Source organism: Gavialis gangeticus, unplaced genomic scaffold (genome assembly GCF_001723915.1).
Source record: "Gavialis gangeticus isolate Ggan-Ray unplaced genomic scaffold, GavGan_comp1, whole genome shotgun sequence".
NCBI lineage: Eukaryota > Metazoa > Chordata > Crocodylia > Gavialidae > Gavialis > Gavialis gangeticus.
The window spans coordinates 57,250,708-57,270,155 of NW_017729034.1; the positions used below are offsets into that span (position 1 = coordinate 57,250,708).

General features: G+C 47.2%; 1 protein-coding gene across 1 annotated transcript in view; it reads left to right on the forward strand.

Annotated features, from left to right (window-relative positions):
• Positions 1 to 19,448, forward strand: part of GALNT2 (polypeptide N-acetylgalactosaminyltransferase 2) — a 204,983-nt gene that overhangs the window by 116,533 nt on the left and 69,002 nt on the right. The window contains exon 3 of the mRNA XM_019527116.1: positions 16,585 to 16,738. Within this exon, the coding sequence (XP_019382661.1) occupies positions 16,585 to 16,738 (154 nt within the window). The remainder of the gene's footprint in view (positions 1 to 16,584; positions 16,739 to 19,448) is intronic.

A 19,448-nucleotide genomic window follows, 5' to 3' on the forward strand; every position in this document is an offset into this window, starting at 1 on the left:
GTGTGTGTGTGTGTGTGTGTGGGTGAGAGAACCAAGACTGGGAGCTTTTAATTTCTCTCACTGCAAGCATTGTGAATGGTTTCCAGACAAGTGGTTAAGCTTTAGGTATTTTGGCTTTTTTCCTTCTTTTCTTCCTCTTTGTTGTAGCATTCCTTTCCTTCTATTTTGGTGGAAAGTTGAGAGCTGCAGTTTGTTTCAGCTTTGTGCAGTGCCATATTTCCAGATCAAGGAAAAGTAAGGAATTGTTGACTGAGAAGTCAGTGTTCCTATACTATAATAAGTAGAATTTGGAGTCAGTATTCATCCAAGCCGTTTAATTGTTAAATGTAGACTGACATTTTACCTTCTGTTCAGAGAGCTGTGTATATTTAGCCAATATTTGATGGTCTTGCTACACACCTTGTATATTGAAGAGCTCTATATGCCTTGTACTGCATAACTAGTGGTGTCTGCTTTTGCAGCGCTAAAGCAAAACTTTGAACCCTTGTCCTGATGGGAAACTGGAGAGGATTTATTGTTAACTCTTTGAATTAGTCATTTCCAGCTCATGTGCTTCTACATATCTTTAATTGTATTAAATTAACAACTGGTGATCAGACTTCATTAAAACATTTCTGTTCCCCTGTTGAATAAAGGAGCAATTAACTATACATTTGAACTTGCTGTTACAATTTTTATGAAGTACTTACGAAAATAAGGCTGAGATGAACAGAGGTTAAAATTAATCTAGCAGCCTTACCTTTTTAATAAGATACTTTTAAAGCTTCCTCCCATGGATCTATTTTCAGTATAGGTTTACCAGACCAAATTTAAACAGTGCTTTAGGGAGGATTTAAATAATGTTGTTGCACACCTGAAACGATGAATTATCTCTCCCCCACACTTCTTTGTTTGATAATTTATGCAGTTGCAGTTGACATCCGAATAAATCAAAATGATATATGTTGTAGATATCCTACAGTCCTTGAGCTGTGTTTAGGAGTAGGGGTATGCTAAAAGTGCTAGTGTCTGGTCTCCACAAGAAGCTGCTTAGGAGAGGCTTTTCTTAGTAGTTTCCCTCCTATTCTTTTTCCATTTCTTGCATAGGCTGCTGCTTCTGCTGCTACCTGGCTTCTCACTAGATCTCTCCTCTTCCCCATTCCATGACACCACTCTGCCAGTCCTGTGGCTGGCTTTAGAGCCAGGTTTTGTGTTCTCTGTTGCTCATATCCCTGTGAATTTATTTTGCACAATCAAATCTTTCTAGAAGTTTAGCTGGGTTTAACTTAATCTAAGGATCATTTCTTCTCCTTCCCCCACATTTGCATTCACACCACTGCCCCTTCTCCCCCAGTCCTTTTTTTTTCTTCAGAGCCCACCCGTCCCACCCCTGGGGGCTGGGCTGCTGGCAGGCCAGGCAGCGCCTGACCTCTGATGGGTTTGATCCTTCTCCCATGCTGTCTTGCACTCCTCCCCAGCCTTGCTAGCTGTACCTGGCTAGGAGGAGAATATAAACAGTGAAGTAAAGTAAAATGAAATGAATTAAAATAAGAAAACAATGCTCTCCTCTGCTCATCCAAGCAAAAGGCTTGGGCTGCTTGTGCCACCCAGGATTCCCAGGTGGTCTCCCATCCAAGTATTAACTAGGCCCAGGACTACTTCGGTTCTGAGATCAGATGGGATCAAGTCAATTCAGTCTGGTCTGGCCATAGGTACTAGGGTGCCCACTTTTGAGGTCAGATCAAGAGAAAACAACCAGTGTAGCATGGGTAAATGAGGGGTGTAGTTCAGACTCTCTTATGTGACTCTTAAGGGGAGTACCCCTAAGAGATCCAGTTAAAGGCCACAGCAGGTTTTGAGCCCAGTGTCTCCTTGTGGTTCCTGCTGGGATGCTGATGCAAGGCATAGCTTGCCAGTCTGGGCTCAGTATGGTTGGCTGGGGAGCTGTTCCCCAGCCCCGTGGTGCCTTGCCAGTGACAGGAGTATGTATGGCAAAAAAATTCCTGGCTGCTAGATAGTTTTTGCAGCTGGCCATAGGTATGGCTACATGGAATATTACAAGTGGCTGAAGAGGGGAGGGGGGGGCTATGGTGGGCTATTCTGCTCAGGCTAATGGCGTGGGCCTTAAGCCATGTGGTATAAAGTTGACAAATCCTAGCTGGGACTGGCTGGCAGCGACCTTCTGTCAAGCCCTCTGGGCTGGAGGTGGTATTGATGGTCCTTTGTGCTGGTTGTGAATTGAGACCAGGGAACCTCTGAGACTTTCCTTTAGGCTCATTGGGAAGCCCTGAGCTGGGGGGTGGTGCTGTCCAGCTCCTATAGGTGTTAAGCACTAATAGTCATTTGTCCCTAGGTCTCTGCTGCCACCCCTTAAGGCACTCAATCTGAAACGTAATGAAATTGACAGATCTTTGACAGTTGGGCAGTCTGGTGATGATTACTTTCTCTGGGTCCAACCAGGTGCATGGAAGACTTCAGAGTCAAACAGTTGTCACATTTATATAGTAGTGTTGGATGGGCCACCTGGAGCTACTGCTCCAAATAACTCAAAAGGGGTATCCCTTGGGGTTCAGTAAATAGCTGCCCTGACAGCAGGATAACCCACTAGAGAAATGCAAACAGTTGCCCTGGGGTTGGCACAAGACTTCGAAAAGGTTTCTCTGAGCACCTGGTCGACTTCCCATAAGAATGAATGGGGTTTAGCAGTTGTCGTCTGAGCACCTGCAGAAGTCTGAGGGGTTGCTACAAATACCAGTTACCAACTTCACTTCCAGGAGCTCAGTTACAAATATAGGCTTGCCCTGGTGACCGTCCCCAGTGCTGGGGCTGCACAAACCCTTTCGTAGGGTTCCTGTAGTTATATAGGGAGAGGGGGTGTCTGCGTGCCAGTTTACTAAGAGCAGCCTAGGGGACTAAGCTGAGTGTTCTCCCTGGCCAATGAAGGAGGGAAGGCAGACACTTGGGCAGTTAACAAGGGCCCCCCGGGACCATGGACATCCACCAGGGGATGTGCCAGACTGCTGTTCCTGACTCAAGCTTCAGGAGTCTGACCACAAATCTAAGTTTCCCCTGGTAACTCCCATGGGCACTGACGTTTCAGGGATCCTTTTGTAGGGTTCCTGCAAACTGACAAGGAGCAGGGGGTCAGTACCCAGCAACCATCTAGACCCGCAAAGGTGAGCAAGCCAAGTGTTCTCGTTGACTGAGAAGGGGGAAAGGCGGACACCTGGCTAGTCGACCAGGGCTCTTGGAACCACAGAAATCTGCCAAGAGATGCACTAGTCATTAGTGCAGGGGTCAGCAATTATTTTGGAGGGCCACTTAGCAAGTTTGGGTGAGCTGTTTGAGGGCCATGCACAAAATATTTAAGCTGATACCACTTTAACAAATTATAGATAAACAAATCATATACTAAAATTCAAACATCTAATATAACATTTGAATTTTAGTTCAGAAAATTTTTTTTGAGTAGTGTGTCTATAGAGGCAATTGCATATTGGCTCAAAATAGTCTTAGTCTTATTCTCATATTGTGTGTGGTGGGAGCGGGGGCTGTCCACATGCTAGGTCCTGGGAGCCATCGGGGATCGGGGGGGGTGTGCAACAGAGCTCGCCTGAGTTGGGATGCAGGTGCAGTCAGGCCCCCACCCCCCGCACATCCCAACCAGCAGCTGCCCCCACAGCAGCCTACGGCACATTCCTACCTGCACCCTCCCTGTGCCTACCAGACAGAACTGCTCCCACCCTGGTCAGCGTGCACAACTTCCCAGCAGAGCTGCTTCTAGTGTGGCTGCAGCCACTTGGGTACTGCTCCGCTCCCCCCACCTCCAGCAACTCCATCCTTCTCCTGCCCCTGCTGTGCTGCTCCAGGCAGTATGGGGAGGCTGTGGGGACATGTGCCTATCCAGGCTGTAGGAGCTGTAGCTGGGTGGCTCCTGCCCCAGCAAATGGGGTTCCAGCTCCTAGCTGCCTTTCACCCACTCAGCTGCCTGCAGGTGCCTGCTCATTGTGCCAGGTGGGTAGAAGGTGGCCAGGTGCTACAGTCCTGTGCACTAGTGTGAGAGTTGCCCAGCTGCAGCTCCTCCCTTGCCCAGCACGTGTCATCGTGGCTTCCCCATGTAGTCTGCTGCCTGGAGTGACACAACAGGAGCTGAAGAAGGAGGAGCTGCTGGAGGGAGGGGCAGCTGAGCAGTACTGTATCCGAGTAGCTGCAGCCACACTGGGAGCAGCACTGTTGGGAAGCTGTGTGTACTGTCTGGTGGGCATGGGGAGGGTGTGGGCAGGAGCATGGTGCAGACTGCCCCAGGCAGGAGCAGGCAAGGCTTTGCCCCAGGCAGAGCACCATGGGGGCAGCTGGGCTAGAGGCAATCAATTAGAGGGCACCTGCCTTCAGGCTGGATCCAATCAATTGGCATGTTGGATCCAGCCTGCAGGCTGTATGTTGTCCATCCCTGACCTAGTTGGCTACTTCTGGTAAGCAGAACTGGCATTATGGGATGAACCTAATGCCAGGTTAAGGTGCCTGATGCCAACAGCAGGACAGTGGCCATGGAAGTTAGAATCCGCTAAGGCAGCATTTCTCAACCCATGGACTCAGAAGTGGGGTCACAAGAGTACATGAAAAGGTTACGAACAATCTAAAAATAGATTCTCCTTTAAAAGAGAAAAATGTGAGAAACCTTGGCTTTTCTCTTGCAGGCTGGCAGCGTTCCAGCCTGCAAGGGGCTGTTTGGGGGGGACCTCCATGCCCTACACACCCACCCGCTTGTAAAGAAATCCCTCCCCCTCTCTCTGACCCTCACTTTGGTCAGCTCAGGTGACCCCTCTCTCTTTCCTTGCTTTCTTCTTGGTTCAGGCTGGTCAATCATGGAACCTGGTCAGATTAAAATTCCTAGGGGGAAAGGGGAGTGCTCTTTTCCTTCTTGTGGACACTTCGAAAAACTTCAAGCAAGCACACCAGGCTGCTGCTTGGTGATTTCTGTAAGTAGAAATCTGGAAACCAGCCAGGAGAGGAATTAGGTTTAGGCCAGTTGCATCTTAAAAGTGTCACCATATCCAGTATCTGTAATAACTTCTGTTGCTTTTGTTTGCTCAAAGTGTACTGACATCCTTGTTCTACTCTTCCCTCCCTCTTCCCCTTCCTCCCCCCGCTCCGGTTCAATATAGGGTGCTGGGTTACAACCTGCTATGTTGGGCTGCTGAGGGGGAAGGCCTTCCACTCCTTGCCTGACAAGTGAAGATTTTTTCTTTCTATTTTTCAGTTTTTCCTGATGCTATCTAGGGATGCTTCAGGCCGAAAGAAACACCCAGAAATATTACTATGGGTAAATCACCCCCCAAGGTTAGCAGGGTCTGTTTGCCCTGGACTGCAGAGAGCCCTGCCAGAGACTAGTGCCCAGGTGGTGGCAGCGTTACCACAGGCTTGTGGGTGTTCTTCAGGAAGCAGAACAGCTGGCTCTAGGCTCCCCAAGGGAGGCTTCTGAAGTAAGGTTTTGGGCCTGGCACAGTTTGACGGGTGGCTCTGGGTAGTAGTGCCCCCTACTCTGCCACCACACCCCTGCCCCATACATTGGGGGTTGAGGCCTGAGGGTGGGGGGCAGCAGGTCAGGAGTCAGGGGCATGGGGTTGGGACTGGCCACTGTTTACAAATGAGTCTTGATACAAAAAAGTTTGAGAACCACTGCAGTAAGGTTTGTAACAACTCACCTGCCAAATCAACTAGCCCTGAAAATGGATGGTGCTGAAGAATTGGGCACATACCCAGGCATCAGTGGCAATGAGCCACAGGGGTATGCCACAGTGAGTTGGAGGGCCTCTGCAGTGGGCATGAAGCCTAGGGCATGGGCATGGGTAGAGCAGCCATAGGTGCAGCTCTTGGTGCTAGTACAAATATTCAAACAAGAACTTTGAAGGCCGAAGTGGAGAAGGGTTCGATGTGAACAGCAGTTGAGCATGGGTCAGCCAGTCCAAAGAGATAGGCAAGTGCCGTTCTGAAGGGGTGGGTGATGGCTTCTGTTGCCCTCAGCCGATCAAAAGGGAGTCAGGTTCAGATTCCTAGATATGGAGTGGTGGACCACAAGGGCACCACAAGGCGTCCGGTGTGGTTATGCAACCAATCCTGGGGAAGTCAGCGGGAGCCCCAGGAAGAGTTCTTTTTTGTGAAGGGTAGGGTGCCCTGGAATGGGTTTGCCCCAAGAGAGGGGTCTGAGCCTTGGAAAGTGTCACAGTTCTGGTGGTGTCTAGTGACCTCTAGGTGGCCCTTGAAAGTCTGGGGGAGAGGGTATAAATCTCACACCGGGCCAGACCAATATCTGCAGCACCGTCTCCAAGGTGAATAGCCTCTGGCATGTTTAAAATGGGTAGGCAACCTCCAGCATGAGTGCTAGAGTATGATACTCAAAGGCATTTTGCTTGGCATACGTGCCTCAGGGTGGACAGCAGTGAAGGGGCCAGGGCTGCACTGCCACAACAAGGATTGTGCCCCTCATGGCTCCCCCACCACCATCCTGTCCCTGGCACACCAACATCGTATAAGTCAAGGTTGTGGGTGTTTTTGGCACTCTGCCCAAAAATGTTGCTGACCTGTGTGTTAAAACAATGTCAGTAAGGGAAGTCAGCAAGCTGGATCCACAACTTTGGAATAAGGATTGGCTCTAAGGGCTGGGTCAGTCAGACTGGGGTGCAAAGCAGGGCTGGATGAGGTACCTCCCACTCCTAGGGGGCAGCAGCAACTCTGGAGGCAAGCTGGGCCCTTCCTGTGGATCACCCCAGCTGCAACAGGCATGGCTCAGCTCTTCCAGATGCAAGGAGCTGCAACAGGGCTGAGCAGCTAGGAGCTATGACAGGGCAAGGCAGAGGCAAAAGCTTCCAGCTGTGGGGTATAGATTCTGCATGGGCTGGGGCCAGGCTCTTCCCAGTGAGGCAGATCTTGGGGGCACATGCCCCACCCCCCCATGCTCTTCCTGACAAGTGGTGGGAACTGCCAGACGAGCACCAGACAAGCTGTGTGCAGTGGTGGGAGCTGCCTCTCTCTCCCTTACATGCCCCGTCCAGATGAGCCGTGCCTCCGTCCCAACCCACACCACACTGATGGGGGGGGGGGGCACACGTGCCCCCACCCCCCAGATGAGCTGCTTATGACTCTGTGCCACGCCCCTTCCCACCTTGGCTGGTCAGTCCCAGTACTATTCCCAGTCCCTCCTTCACAGCACGGGCCTTGATCTGCCCCCTCCCATCACATCAGACTTACCAGCTGGGCACAGCTTTTGAAGTTGAAGAGCTGCATATCGGAAATCGGATAGGTATCAGCTGATATGCCTCCTTAAAAATCGGCTATTGGCATTGGGCCCCCAGAAATCTCTATCAGTGCACCCCTATTTGTTTTATATCACTCTACCTTAATATATGAATATGGGCCGGCAGTGTGGGGAGGCAGTTAGGAAGGTCACCCGCACCTTGTCATGCATCCACAGATGCATCTCGAGCAGGTCCAAAGAGGTGATCCTCCCCCTCTATGCGGCACTGGTCAGGCCGCAGTTGGAGTACTGTGTCCAGTTCTGGGCGCCACACTTCAAGAGGGATGTGGACAGCATGGAGAGGGTCCAGAGGAGGGCCACTCGCATGATCAGGGGACAGCAGGGCAGGCCCTATGAGGAGAGGCTACGGGACCTGAACCTGTTCAGCCTCCAAAAGAGAAGGCTGAGGGGGGATCTTGTGGCCTGTTATAAACTAGTCAGGGGGGATCAGCAGGCATTGGGGGAGTCCCTGTTCCCCCGAGCACCGCCAGGAGTGACCAGGAATAACGGTCACAAGCTGGCAGAGGGTAGGTTTAGGTTCGATATCAGGAGGCGCTACTTCACAGTCAGGGTGGCTAGGGTCTGGAACCAACTTCCAAGAGAGGTGGTGCAGGCTCCTACCCTGGGGGTTTTTAAGAGGAGGTTAGGTGAACATCTTGCTGGGGTCGTTTGACCCCAGTACTCTTTCCTGCCATGGCAGGGGGTCGGACTAGATGATCTGCTCAGGTCCCTTCCGACCCTAGAAACTATGAAACTATATATTTGTTAAAGCAATTTGGTTCCCTGTTTTAATCTGATTTGAGTTGGCAAGCATACTGCTGTTTAAACAATTGATTTTAACCTTATTTTTTATTTTTAGTTCTTTTTTCCTAAAAGAAAATAGATAAACATTGGCTGGCAGTAATTAGAACATGTTGATTTGTACTTAAACAGTCTTCATGGGGGGTTTTGTGGTCATTGAGATGCACACGTTAAGCTGTTGCATAGTTTAATGTTCACTTACTGAATTTTCTTAATTATTACACTTTTTTGTTAAACTTGTTCATGTTCCATTTACTAATTGATTATTTGCACTTGTGATTTGTCATGCTCTATTTGACTTCAAATGGATATTCAATAAAATGCACAGAGGATTTAAAATGTAAAATGTTAGCTACGCAAGGAAAAAGGAATAGCAAAACGTTTTGCCTGAAGAATTACTGTTTAAAAAAAGAAAAAGAAAAAAGGAAATACCAGCTTTGACCGTCTCTGGTTGCTATGTCTTTCCTAATAGATCTCAGCCTCTTGCATTTCATTTTTATTCATAGATCGGATGATGAAACCAGGCTTTTTCACTTTTAGCTCCCCCAGTTAATTTCTGAACTTTTGAATGAGGTAGTGGTCAAATTGGACTAGTTGAAGAAACTTGAATGAAGAAAATATCTTCTCTGAACCTGCAAGCAAGGCTATTTCTGTGAAAAGGTAGTTTATTGCTTCCAACTTTGGTTACATGTGTTTAGCCAGGAATTTTATACCAGTTCACCAGTTTGATTTAAATTAAAATGTTGGCAGCAAACATGTACTTCTTGTTTAAATTATTTATCATTAAGGCCTAAAATTACACTAATCTAGGTTGTCATCATTTCAAACTAAATTCTGTAAAGGTTTATTTTTAAACAATGTCCAATTTAAATAAATTACTTATCTGCTCTGGTATTTATCTGCTTAGTTTGTCATTTGGAAATAAGGGGCACCAGCACCATCTAATTGGAAAGCTCCGTAGGCCACCGGAAACTGCCCAGCAATAATTTTCAAAACTGAAGTCTGCAATTATGCATGCATAAATTAAATAGCGTAAAAAAAAAACAAGCATGTTCAGTTACTGAAAAAGGATCTGTTGATCAGCCTTTATTTTTAAACCTAATTAGCAAGTTATGTTTTTGAAACACGAGCCTTTCTGCAGCAGCTAGCAGAGACAATATCCTTAGTTTTGCTAAGTAGCCTTACAGTCTCTTGCTTTTAAAATTTACAATAGTTCATTCTTGCTGTTGTAACTTGTAACCTTATAATCTGTCCACAGTAGAATTCTACTTTGTTTACCTGAATCCAAGACAGACTTTTTTTTATTCAGCGTGGGGTGGAGGTAGAGAGGGAAGCCTAGTCTTGGCAAGGGCCAGGGTCAGGGCTAGGGTCAGAGTTGCTCCTGTTTGTTGCTGCTACTTGGCCAGGGCCAGGGCAAGAGTTGCTGTTACTGGCTGGGGCTAAGGCGAGAGTTGCTGCTGCCAGGGCTGGGACCAGGGCTGGTGCTACTTCTGCCTGTTAAGATGAGGCTGGAGCAATTCATTGTTGCTGCTTGCCTGGGGCTGCCACTTTGGCCACAGTGTGCTCTGTGTCCTGGGCTGGAGTTGAAGCTGCTGCATAGGCTAAGTGGCAGAGAAGAGGAGGAGGGACAGGTAGCAAGGGGGCACTGGTATTGGGAGGCAAAGGGTGGGGGCATCTATAGAATCTAATTATTGGAGCATAATGTTACTGCATTACTTGGATCTAAGACAGGGGTAGGTAAAATCTGGCCCGTCAGGCCATTCTATCCAGTCTGTGGGGCTCCTAAAAACTTTTAAAAAATAGTATTTATCTGCTCCTGGCTGCCTATCAAAGATGACAGGGGCCAGGGGCAGTAGGACCCAGGGGAAGCCAGCTGTACCCAATGTCCAGACCTGCTCAGCCCTACTTCCTTCAAGTCCCTCCACTCCCCCCCCAACAAAACCTCTGCCTAGCAGAGCCTTGTGGCCTGGGCCCCTGGAGCTGTTCCTGCCTCCCTGCACTGAAGGGAAATTCAAGTAAGAGTGGGGGGAGGGAGACAAGGAAGGGCCATGGGGATCATCCCAGTCCTCGTGCTGGGCTGGCTTCTGCTGAGTCCTGCTGTCCGGCCATGCAGCCGGGAGCCATGTGGTGCAGGAGCGGCCAGAGGACAGGCAGGGAAGTGGTGAAAGTGGCCACAGGTGGGGGGAGGAGGGAGTGGGAGCAAGCAGGTACACAGAGCTCAGTGATAGCTAGGTGGGAATGTGGGGCCTGCCCCAGTATCCTGGGGCCAGCACCAGCGGGGCCCAGAGTGCAGCGACAGGAGCATGGGGCCCAGGCCAGCAGGGGCTCTGGAGCTGGGCTGGCTCTCCCCTCTTCCTGCTGGTGTAGTCCAGCCTGGGTCCATAGATCTCTGCCAGCCCAGGCCCTGTGCTCCTGCCTGTGCTGGCCCCAGGACACTGGCACAGCCTCATGCTCCCACCCAGCTGCTGCTGGGCTCTGCATGTCTGCTCACACTCTGCCCCCCCGCCCCGGCTGCTGCTTTTGCTGCTTCCCTGCCTGCCTGCCAGCCGCTCCTTCACCATGTGGAGCCTATGCTGGTACCCTAGGGCCAGGAATGGGAGTGTGTGTGTGTCTGTGTGTGTTCGTAGGGCAAGTCCCACACGCACGCCCTACCATACACATGCTGAGTCCTGCCCCCCCTTGCACTGCTATATACACAGACCCTCACACCCCAGGCACCCACCCTCCACATATCCCACACACCCACAGCCCCCCCAAACCTATACCCACTCCCCATAAAATACAAGAGTAAGACTTCATTTTAAGCAATTACACTATCACTTCTGTGTACATTACATGAATGCATGTACATCGGGACAAAAATATTTTTTGAAATCAAATTAATCAATGTTGTAGATGTTTGATTTTTAGAATATAATTTGGTATTTTTCTGGTTCTGAGACAGCAAAACCCCTTCCTGAAAGAAGTACTTCTGGGAACACGGGGATGGGCTTCTGGTGGCAAAGGTCAGGGATTAGAAGGGGGGGTCTTCCAGTCATAAGATGGGGACCCAGGGGGTGGGACACCTGTCAAGGGGCGGAGCTACCCATGCAGCCCTCGACATCTTGCCAAAACTCAGTAAGTGGCCCTCTGCCCAAAATAATTGTCTGCCCCGATCTAAAATGACCCTTAATTTTAAGGCAACCCCCCGCACAATATGATTCTGTGGGAAACTTTATAAATTTGTTATACTTTTCCACACACAGAATCTAATTATTGGAGGGTCGTCATTTAATTCATCCCCCCCATCACTACAGGAGGACAGGCAGTCGTGGGTCAAGCAGCTTGCCCCCTCCCTCTGCCTGCCCCTTCCCCCCAGATCCCCCAGTTTTTCCCTCCCCCTAGCCTTTGCTCTTTCTCCAGCCCCTGCTCCATGCTCCCTCCTGCTTGTTTTGCGCTGGCAGGCTCTGTCCCCTTTCTAGCCTGGGGCACTAAGCATGGCTTCAGCCCAGCCCCTATAGTAGCCTTGTGGGCTGCTGCTGCAGGCCTCGGCTGGGGCTGTACTCAGTTCCCCAGTCTGCAGCATGGACAGGGCTACCAGGATGGAGCATGGGTGAAGGGGGGCAGGGCAAGGGGCAGGTGGGGGAGCAGAATCTGCATGAGCAGGGGAGAATAGGGGAAGAGACTGCAGAAGGGAGATATCTGGGTGCAGAAGTAAGGTGGGGTGGGGAGCATGTAGCAGCTGTGGCTATGGCCCTGACCCCAGGCAGGGCCTGGAACCTAAGCCATAGCAGCTACCTGCACCCTGCACTGCTCTCGTACTTGTTTATAAGAAAAGGGTTTTTTCCCCTCATGATATAGGAAGGGAGAAAAAAACCTCTCCTTAGAATTAAGTAAATATGGTAATTTTGAAGTACAGGCAGTCCTTGGATTTATAACACAGTTGGTTCTTAAACTGCGTCTTAAGTAGAAATGTTGTAACTTGGCACTGATTTTTCCCATAGGAAACAATGTTATAAATGTGGGATTGCCTGATACCCTATTTTCACCAAAAATAACCCAGAATTTTGTACTCAATCAATTATAGATGAGTAATATAGCTACATTAATGTATTTATATTGTAATTAGCAATCACATTGATTTGGAAGGACTTCTCTGAGGTGGCTTTGCTGGACTTTTTGAAGGGCTCTTGGCTGGAGTCTTCTCAGGAGTCTTGGCTGCAGGTTTTTCTGGAGTTTTGGCTGCTTTCTTAAAGAAACATCCAAGGAAGCGTGGACAGATGTTTTCCAGGGAGATGGGCAATGCAGTGAACATATTCGTTGGCATAGCATGGCATCAGATCAAGCGTTGTAAAGTCGAAACTGACTTCAAAGTTGAAACGGTGTCAATTTATAAAAGTTGTAAGTGCGAAATGTTGTAACTTGAAACGTTGCGAGTCGAGGACTGCCTATAATCTTGGATTCAGGTAAATATGGTACTTACTATTAACTGTTCTAGTGAGAACATTTGCACTTTCCTGCTGCTTCTAAATCACTGTATTGTGCATATACATACTGCAGTTGTGGCCTCAGGTCTTTAAAGCTGAGATTTGCAAGAAGGATTGATCTATTATCAGAGTGGTGTTTTAACAGCTTTTTTTTTAACCCATAAAAATTAACATTTGGAAAATTCATACTATAGTATGTATTAAAAACTGTCAAATGTATAAAGTGTAGAGTGATTTGATGCAAGCAACAACTTGTTCCGAGTCACAGCTATAGATAATTGCAAACAATCATGTGCAAAGATGTCTCGAGTCTTGTAGCAGTCATTTAGTACTTGCATAACCAAGTACTAATGACTGCGCAGTAGTTCATGAGTACTGTGCAGTACCATCGTACCACAGTTCATGCCTGGCGATGCTACTGCACAGTGAGCATCTCGTGTAGATGTAGCCACACTTTCTTAATCTTTTGTATGGGTAACTCATTTTGTATCAGTAGGTATTCAATTAGAAGTGATTGGATAGCTCTTAAAATTGTAATCCAAATTACAGATCCATGCATCATTGCTTTGGTATTTGCAGCTCAACCAGCTATCAGTGAGTTCTAAAACACTTTTGTCATGGCTCATGTGCCTTTTACCAGTATTATAAGCAATCTTGTAGCCTTGGTCAGAGCTGATTTCACAGGTCAGCGCCTTGGGCTTCTCTGAGATTGTAGAGAATCTCAACTTGCTCATTTTCTTTTTTAGTAAATAGAAGACAGCTGGTTCAGTCTGGTTTTGTAACATAATCATCACCTTGGCATCAGACTCTGTTATTTCCCAGCAGAAGTTCAAATACATTTGAAGTGAAATTCTACTTGGCTGTAATGTCATTAACCAGCCGTAACTCAGTTGGCATGCTGTGCTGGTTGGCAGCAGTAGCAAAGGGATGCTTGAAATGTCTGACCAACTTCTGACTTGTGCGTTTTAAAAATTCTAATGGATAGCTCTTATAATCGCACACCTTTTTGATACAAAGCAGCAGGATGTGCGTAAAATATCTGAAGTTAGACACATTACTCACCTAAGAGCTTTAGTTGGGCTACATGCAGTGCTCCAAGAAAATGCCAGTATCTCTGGTAATCTGCCACTTACTGAACTTGTTCAAAATACCTTGTTGCTTTTGAAATCTCATTGTGAAACATCACTCTTCTTATGAACATTTTGTCCATAAAACAGTGACCTCTTCCTTCCCCCATGAAGAGGTCATTTTTTCTATCTGTTCATTACGTGTTTAATGACATAATGCCTTATTTTGTGGCACTTGTTTAATGTAGTTCCATGAGCACTTCCACTTTGCTGTGGGGCGAGAACAGTACTTAGTTGTTGGAAAATGCAGTATTTGGGCTCCAGTGGTTTTGAAGTTTTTTAATCCTCTACAGTTTTGAAGTGGGTTTCTTGTCAATAGTCATATAGCTCTTAATTCTAAATTAATCTGTGCTATGGACATCTTTTTATATTTTTTCCTAGATGAAAGCAAAACTTTTGGACCCAGATTTTGTTCCATTTCTGACATTGAAGTGGTACTTATGGAGCTTTCAGGCATCTCAGTCACTGAGGTTATAAACAGATGTAGTCTTTGGAGCAGGATGTAACCTAGCACAGCTGATCTGCCTCATTAAGGAATACAAATGTTGCCCATCGTCCCAGCTCAGGGCATGGCAGTGCTATGCCACACACAGGCCAAGGAATTCTTTTGTCATGCACACGAGGAAACCCAGGCAGGTGCTCTGAGGGCTTCAGGGGCCCAGTCCTACAGGGGGATTCTTGGAGTGCACAGGATAGGCCCCCTGAAGTCCCAGGAGCACCTAGTTGTCTGTTGCAAAAAGCGTCACAAATTTATACCGCCTATTGTCACGACCACAATTTTTGACATTTGTTGTGTGGATGTCTGCTTGCTTTGCCTTTGCCATAAAAATGTCTATGATGACACAAAGGCAACATCTGTTTCCAGTCTAAGTATAATCCTATTCCACCTTGCTGAGACCCCTGGAAAATGGTTAATGTGTTTATTTTTGCATCATGTCTTTCTCTAAGTGTTAAGTTATTTAAATTGAGAGGAATAGGGGTAGTAGGACCACTTGCCTTTTTGTCCAGTAGCTTAGTTGTTAAAGTTTTAGAAAATGCATTGTAGGACTTCCTCAGTCTGTGGGTGAGGGGTGGATCCAAGCCAACATCCTGTACTTCCCAGGGAAGTGTCTGGTCACCAGGCTATGGACTAGGCTGGGCAGGGCTTGAGGGTATTCTTTATCTCTCCTGTTAAAGCTAGTCCAGAAACATGAGATTCATGGGACCAAGAGAGTTAGCAAGATGGACCGTAATTTTACATTATTTATGTATTTATTTATTTATTTTAAATAGCCCAGTAAGGAGAGCATTGGGTTCTGGTCTGCCCAGCCCACAGCAGTTTTTCTTGGGAACTGGGAGGTGGGATCAAGCCCATCAGGGTGAGGGAAGCCTAGTACAGAGGTGCTTTCTGGGTAAGTGCCCTGACCACTTGGGTATTGAGCAGGAGGTAGGGGAGCAGAAAGTAGGAGATCCATTGGATCCTATGATTGCGAAACTTGACGATTCACATATGAGTAGGAACCTGCTGAATTCAAGGTGCCTTCCCATTTCATGGGCACAACACAGGCCCAGTAGCCATTTTGCAGGCAAGGCATGACTGGCCCCACATGTCTGTAGCTTCAGTGGCCCCATCCCTCACCGCTGATTGGCTGTGAGGGCTGCCTGTCATATGCCCCTGCCCCTCATTGCCAATTGGTGCAGAGGGGTGGGACCACGTGACAGGCAGCCCTTGTAGCCATCTTGCCAGCAACTCTTCAAGTGGGCAGCCCTTCCCTCCTCTCTTTCCTGCCTTAGTGGGCTGCCGCAGCACCCTAAGGATTGCTGACTTCCTTTGGGGAGGCAGCATTTTATTTTCCATAAGTTTTTTCTTTTTTTTTTTTTTTTCCTCCTCGTAGATTTCACAGGCAGTGCCAGATTTCACAACAATCCTCAAAATCGCAATTTTGGTAGGTTACCTAGGAGTTCAGGCACACCCTTTCATAGAGCATTTCCTCTTGGCTGCCAGAAGGCAAACCATTACCAAAATGGCAGGTTTGTGTATGTCCATACGATAGACCTCTGGTGGGTGCACTAGGTTTCCCACTGAGGTGACAGGAGAGGTATGTGCTTACTTGTGTGGATTGTTTTCTTTCCTGAGGTGAGAAACTTTTTGTCATGTAGGCTTAGTCTTCAAGTAGGCAGGGTAGCAGCATTGTATTCTGAAATAACCTCCTTCTGTTAGGAAGAACACTGTCCTTTTCTTTGGATGAGGAGAACTGTTACCAATGGTTGAATGGTTTAATGCTCTTTACTAAAGAAAAGAGTTTAACTACTGGCTTGGAACCTAAACAGTATAAATTGTTTCAACTACTTCATGTCCTCCATAACAAAGTGATCAAGTAGCACTACCTTTTGGCAATATTTTCTAGGTCTTACTAAAAAAATGCTTTTGTCGTATAAAAACTTACTTCTACCCTTGCTGCCAAAGGAACAAGCATCTGGAATACAGAAATTCAGATTCTTTCTTAAAAGATACTACCATGCAAAATTAAACCTGAGTGACTTGTGTGAAGTTAATTGAAGTGTAAACTGACACAGTTTTAAGCATTTCTTGGCCTATACATATATGCTTAAATCATCAGCCACTTAATTTTATAGATTTTTGTCTTTTAAAGATGTGAATTGGGACATATGGTAACTTAGGTTCAGATTTTTAACTTGAGTTGATGCATGGTCTAGCAAATACTGCAGTGGAGTTACAGTCTGAATAACTGAATTCTAGTCCAGCACCAATACATTGGGTAGCATACAGTAGATCATTCTGCAGCATAAGCTACTAGGAAGTTATGTACTTTTTATACATTAAAGCAACCAGTTTGATTTCAGCGTTTGAGAACTAAAGTCTGTTTCAAATCTATGTTAATTGTATTTTAACTTCAGGTTTTTTCTTTCACTTCAGGAAGAGTTCGATGGCAAGATTTCGATCAAGATGCCTATGTTAGTGCTACAATGGTTCGATCTGGTCAGGACCCATATGCTCGGAACAAATTTAATCAAGTAGAAAGTGACAAACTACGAATGGACCGAAATATACCTGATACCAGGCATGATCAGTAAGTATCAAATTAAGCAGCAGTTGAGTTAGAATAGTTCTCCCAAATCTGTGCCTCTTGAGCAGCATTTGACTCTTCTGTTCCTTGCATGACTTATCCAAAACTGGCAAAAACAGAAAGTTCCTCATCTAACCAGCTGAGCTCTACCTTGCACGTTGACCTTTTGGCAGGTAAGTATTCAATGGTGTACTGAATTACAGGTTCCATTTTTGCTAGTGCTTGTAAGTCCCAGAGGCAGTCTATAGTGTCTGCAAGTGTGGACAGATGTAAAACTTGGTAGTATTCGAAGACTATTACTGATTGGGAACCACTTCCCAATCATCTTGGTAGAGGTGCCTGCACTGCCAGAAGTTCTCAGTAGAATAGTCACATTTTAGGCATGGCATTGCAGTGCTGTCAAACTGCCACCAGAGGCCTGTAGTGAATACCAAGCCCACCCTCCCTCCCAGTGGCCAGTGCCCCAGTTTCCCTAATATTCTCTGAGCAGGTGAGGAAACTCCTAATTAGCTGGATGTCAAGCAAGAGAAAGATGTCAGTTCCCACAGTTGCAATTTTCTGATACCTCTTCTCACTAACGTTTACAAGGGTTCAGTGCATTGCAGGCTGATTTGGGGATGAAGGGTTGGCCAGTTAGGGGGATACCTGAACCCCTGTTTCTCCCTTCCCAGCAGGCTGCACAAGGTCTCTTACTGAGGCTCCCTTAAAAAGACTTTCCCTAAGGATGGCCAGGTGGGAGGGTGCCTGGACCCATGCTTCTTGTTTCCTGGGTAGCTGGATATTCTGGGATGTGTGCAAAGTCCTCAGTTTTTAAACAGCATTTTGCCCCAAGCTGCTTATCAATTTAATTTCATTTGTGGTAACTGTAACCAGACTTTGGGGCATCATAGGCTGACTAGGTAGGGACTGAGGCAGGAGACCGAGGGGATACCCCTGCTTCTAGGTTCTGCCCAAGGTCTTCAAATAAGTTGTCAGGAATGGAATAAAATTGACCAGTGGCTTGGGGAAGAATGCTGCTTAAAAGTTGCAGTGACCTTGGGTAACACTCTTCGAATATAGAAGCAGGGGTACCCTGCTACCCATTAGCTACCCCTGACCCCTAGGCCATATCAGCTCAGGATGCTCCCAAGTGTGGTCAGTTGCCACTAATGGAATGAAACGCACAAGCAGCTTGGGGAAAATGTTGTTTGAAAGGTGCAGAAACACTAGGCAGCACCCTGGGAACTCAAACAGGGGTGCCCCCTCTGCCCTGACCAACCCCCAATACAAATCAGCCTGGGATGGCACAGACTGGGTCAAGTGCAAGCAATAAAAGTTGGGTAATAAAGCTCTGGCTGTGTACCAGAGTAGTTCATTATGGGGAGGGAAGAGGTAAGGACCAGTGCAGTGCGAGATACCTGGAGGACTGACCAGACAGACGCTTGGCTTGTGTGCATAACGCTGAACCAGTTCAAGGACTGTTTCAAAATAATACTTGATAATCCATATATACTTTTGAAATGGTCCAGGAGATTTAAACGTTTCTAAATGTGGCTTGTACACCTGGATCCTTGTGGTTAAAAGAGCAGTTAAAATAGTTTAAGTATTATGTCTGCCTGCACCCTACATGTCATCTAACACTGTCTTTACTGCATGGTTCACCCAGGTGCTTGACACTCAGGACAGAACCGCCTCTGGTTGTGCGTGCCATAGTAAAGGTCTGCTTGCTCACTGACTTCACACTGGGGGGCATGTTCCATGGTTCTTAAAGGGATGCCCAGTAATCCAGTCATTTATGGAAGAAAATGTCTGTTCTTTGGGCAAAAGCTGGATGGATGGGAGGGTGTTCCACACTGAAACGAGTCTTGCCTTCATCTTTGCTACGGAGCAGGCAAGTTTTTACTTATGTTGCCACCTGGATAAGCTAGTGTAGTCTTAAAGCACCTCCAGACTCAGATCACAGGTTTCTCAGTGTGGATCGCGGAGGTTAAGGAAAGATTATGGGTTAACCATGCCATGAAGAAGACCTGCTACGAATCTCAGTCAGAATAAGCCAAAATGGAAAAGCTGTAGCACTTTTTGAGATGGGACAGGACAGGACAGGACAGGCTTTGAGCTTTGCATACTTCACACTTGCCCTGAGTCAACTAACCTTTGCAGTGTAGACTTCCTTCAGCTTTGGGAGTCTTTCAGATTTGTGGATCAATTTCCAGCTTTAGGACTGAAGTATTCAACAGGATAGCCCTCCCTGTCCGTTCCCCCGTCATCAATTTGCCCTTTCTGTTAGGGGAGAAGGATAAGATAATATGGTTCCAGCTTTGAATTGCTTTGCCTTTTCTTTCCCTCCAAATTGTACTTAATCTTAATCATTTTAATATTCTGTGATTTGCAAAATGAGCCAATATAAGTGTTTGTTTGGATCAAGACGTGTCCTCAGCTGTCTGTATCAGGAGGTGCTCAACTTCTGGCCTGCAAAGCCATGGCATCTGGCCCACAGGGCTTTCCATGGGTCAGGAAATTTTGGTGGTGGGGGGGAGGAACACTGGCGATTTTTAAGTACTGCTACCCTCCACTACTGCCAGATTCCCAAGCCCCATGTGGCATTTAAGATGGGGCCTGGCAGCACCCCTTTTTCCCCCCCACCATGTGGTGGGAGGGCACAGGCTATGCCCCTTTCTTCACCCCTCCTGCATGGCTGGATGGGGGCTGAGCTACATTCCTTCCCCCCCCCCCC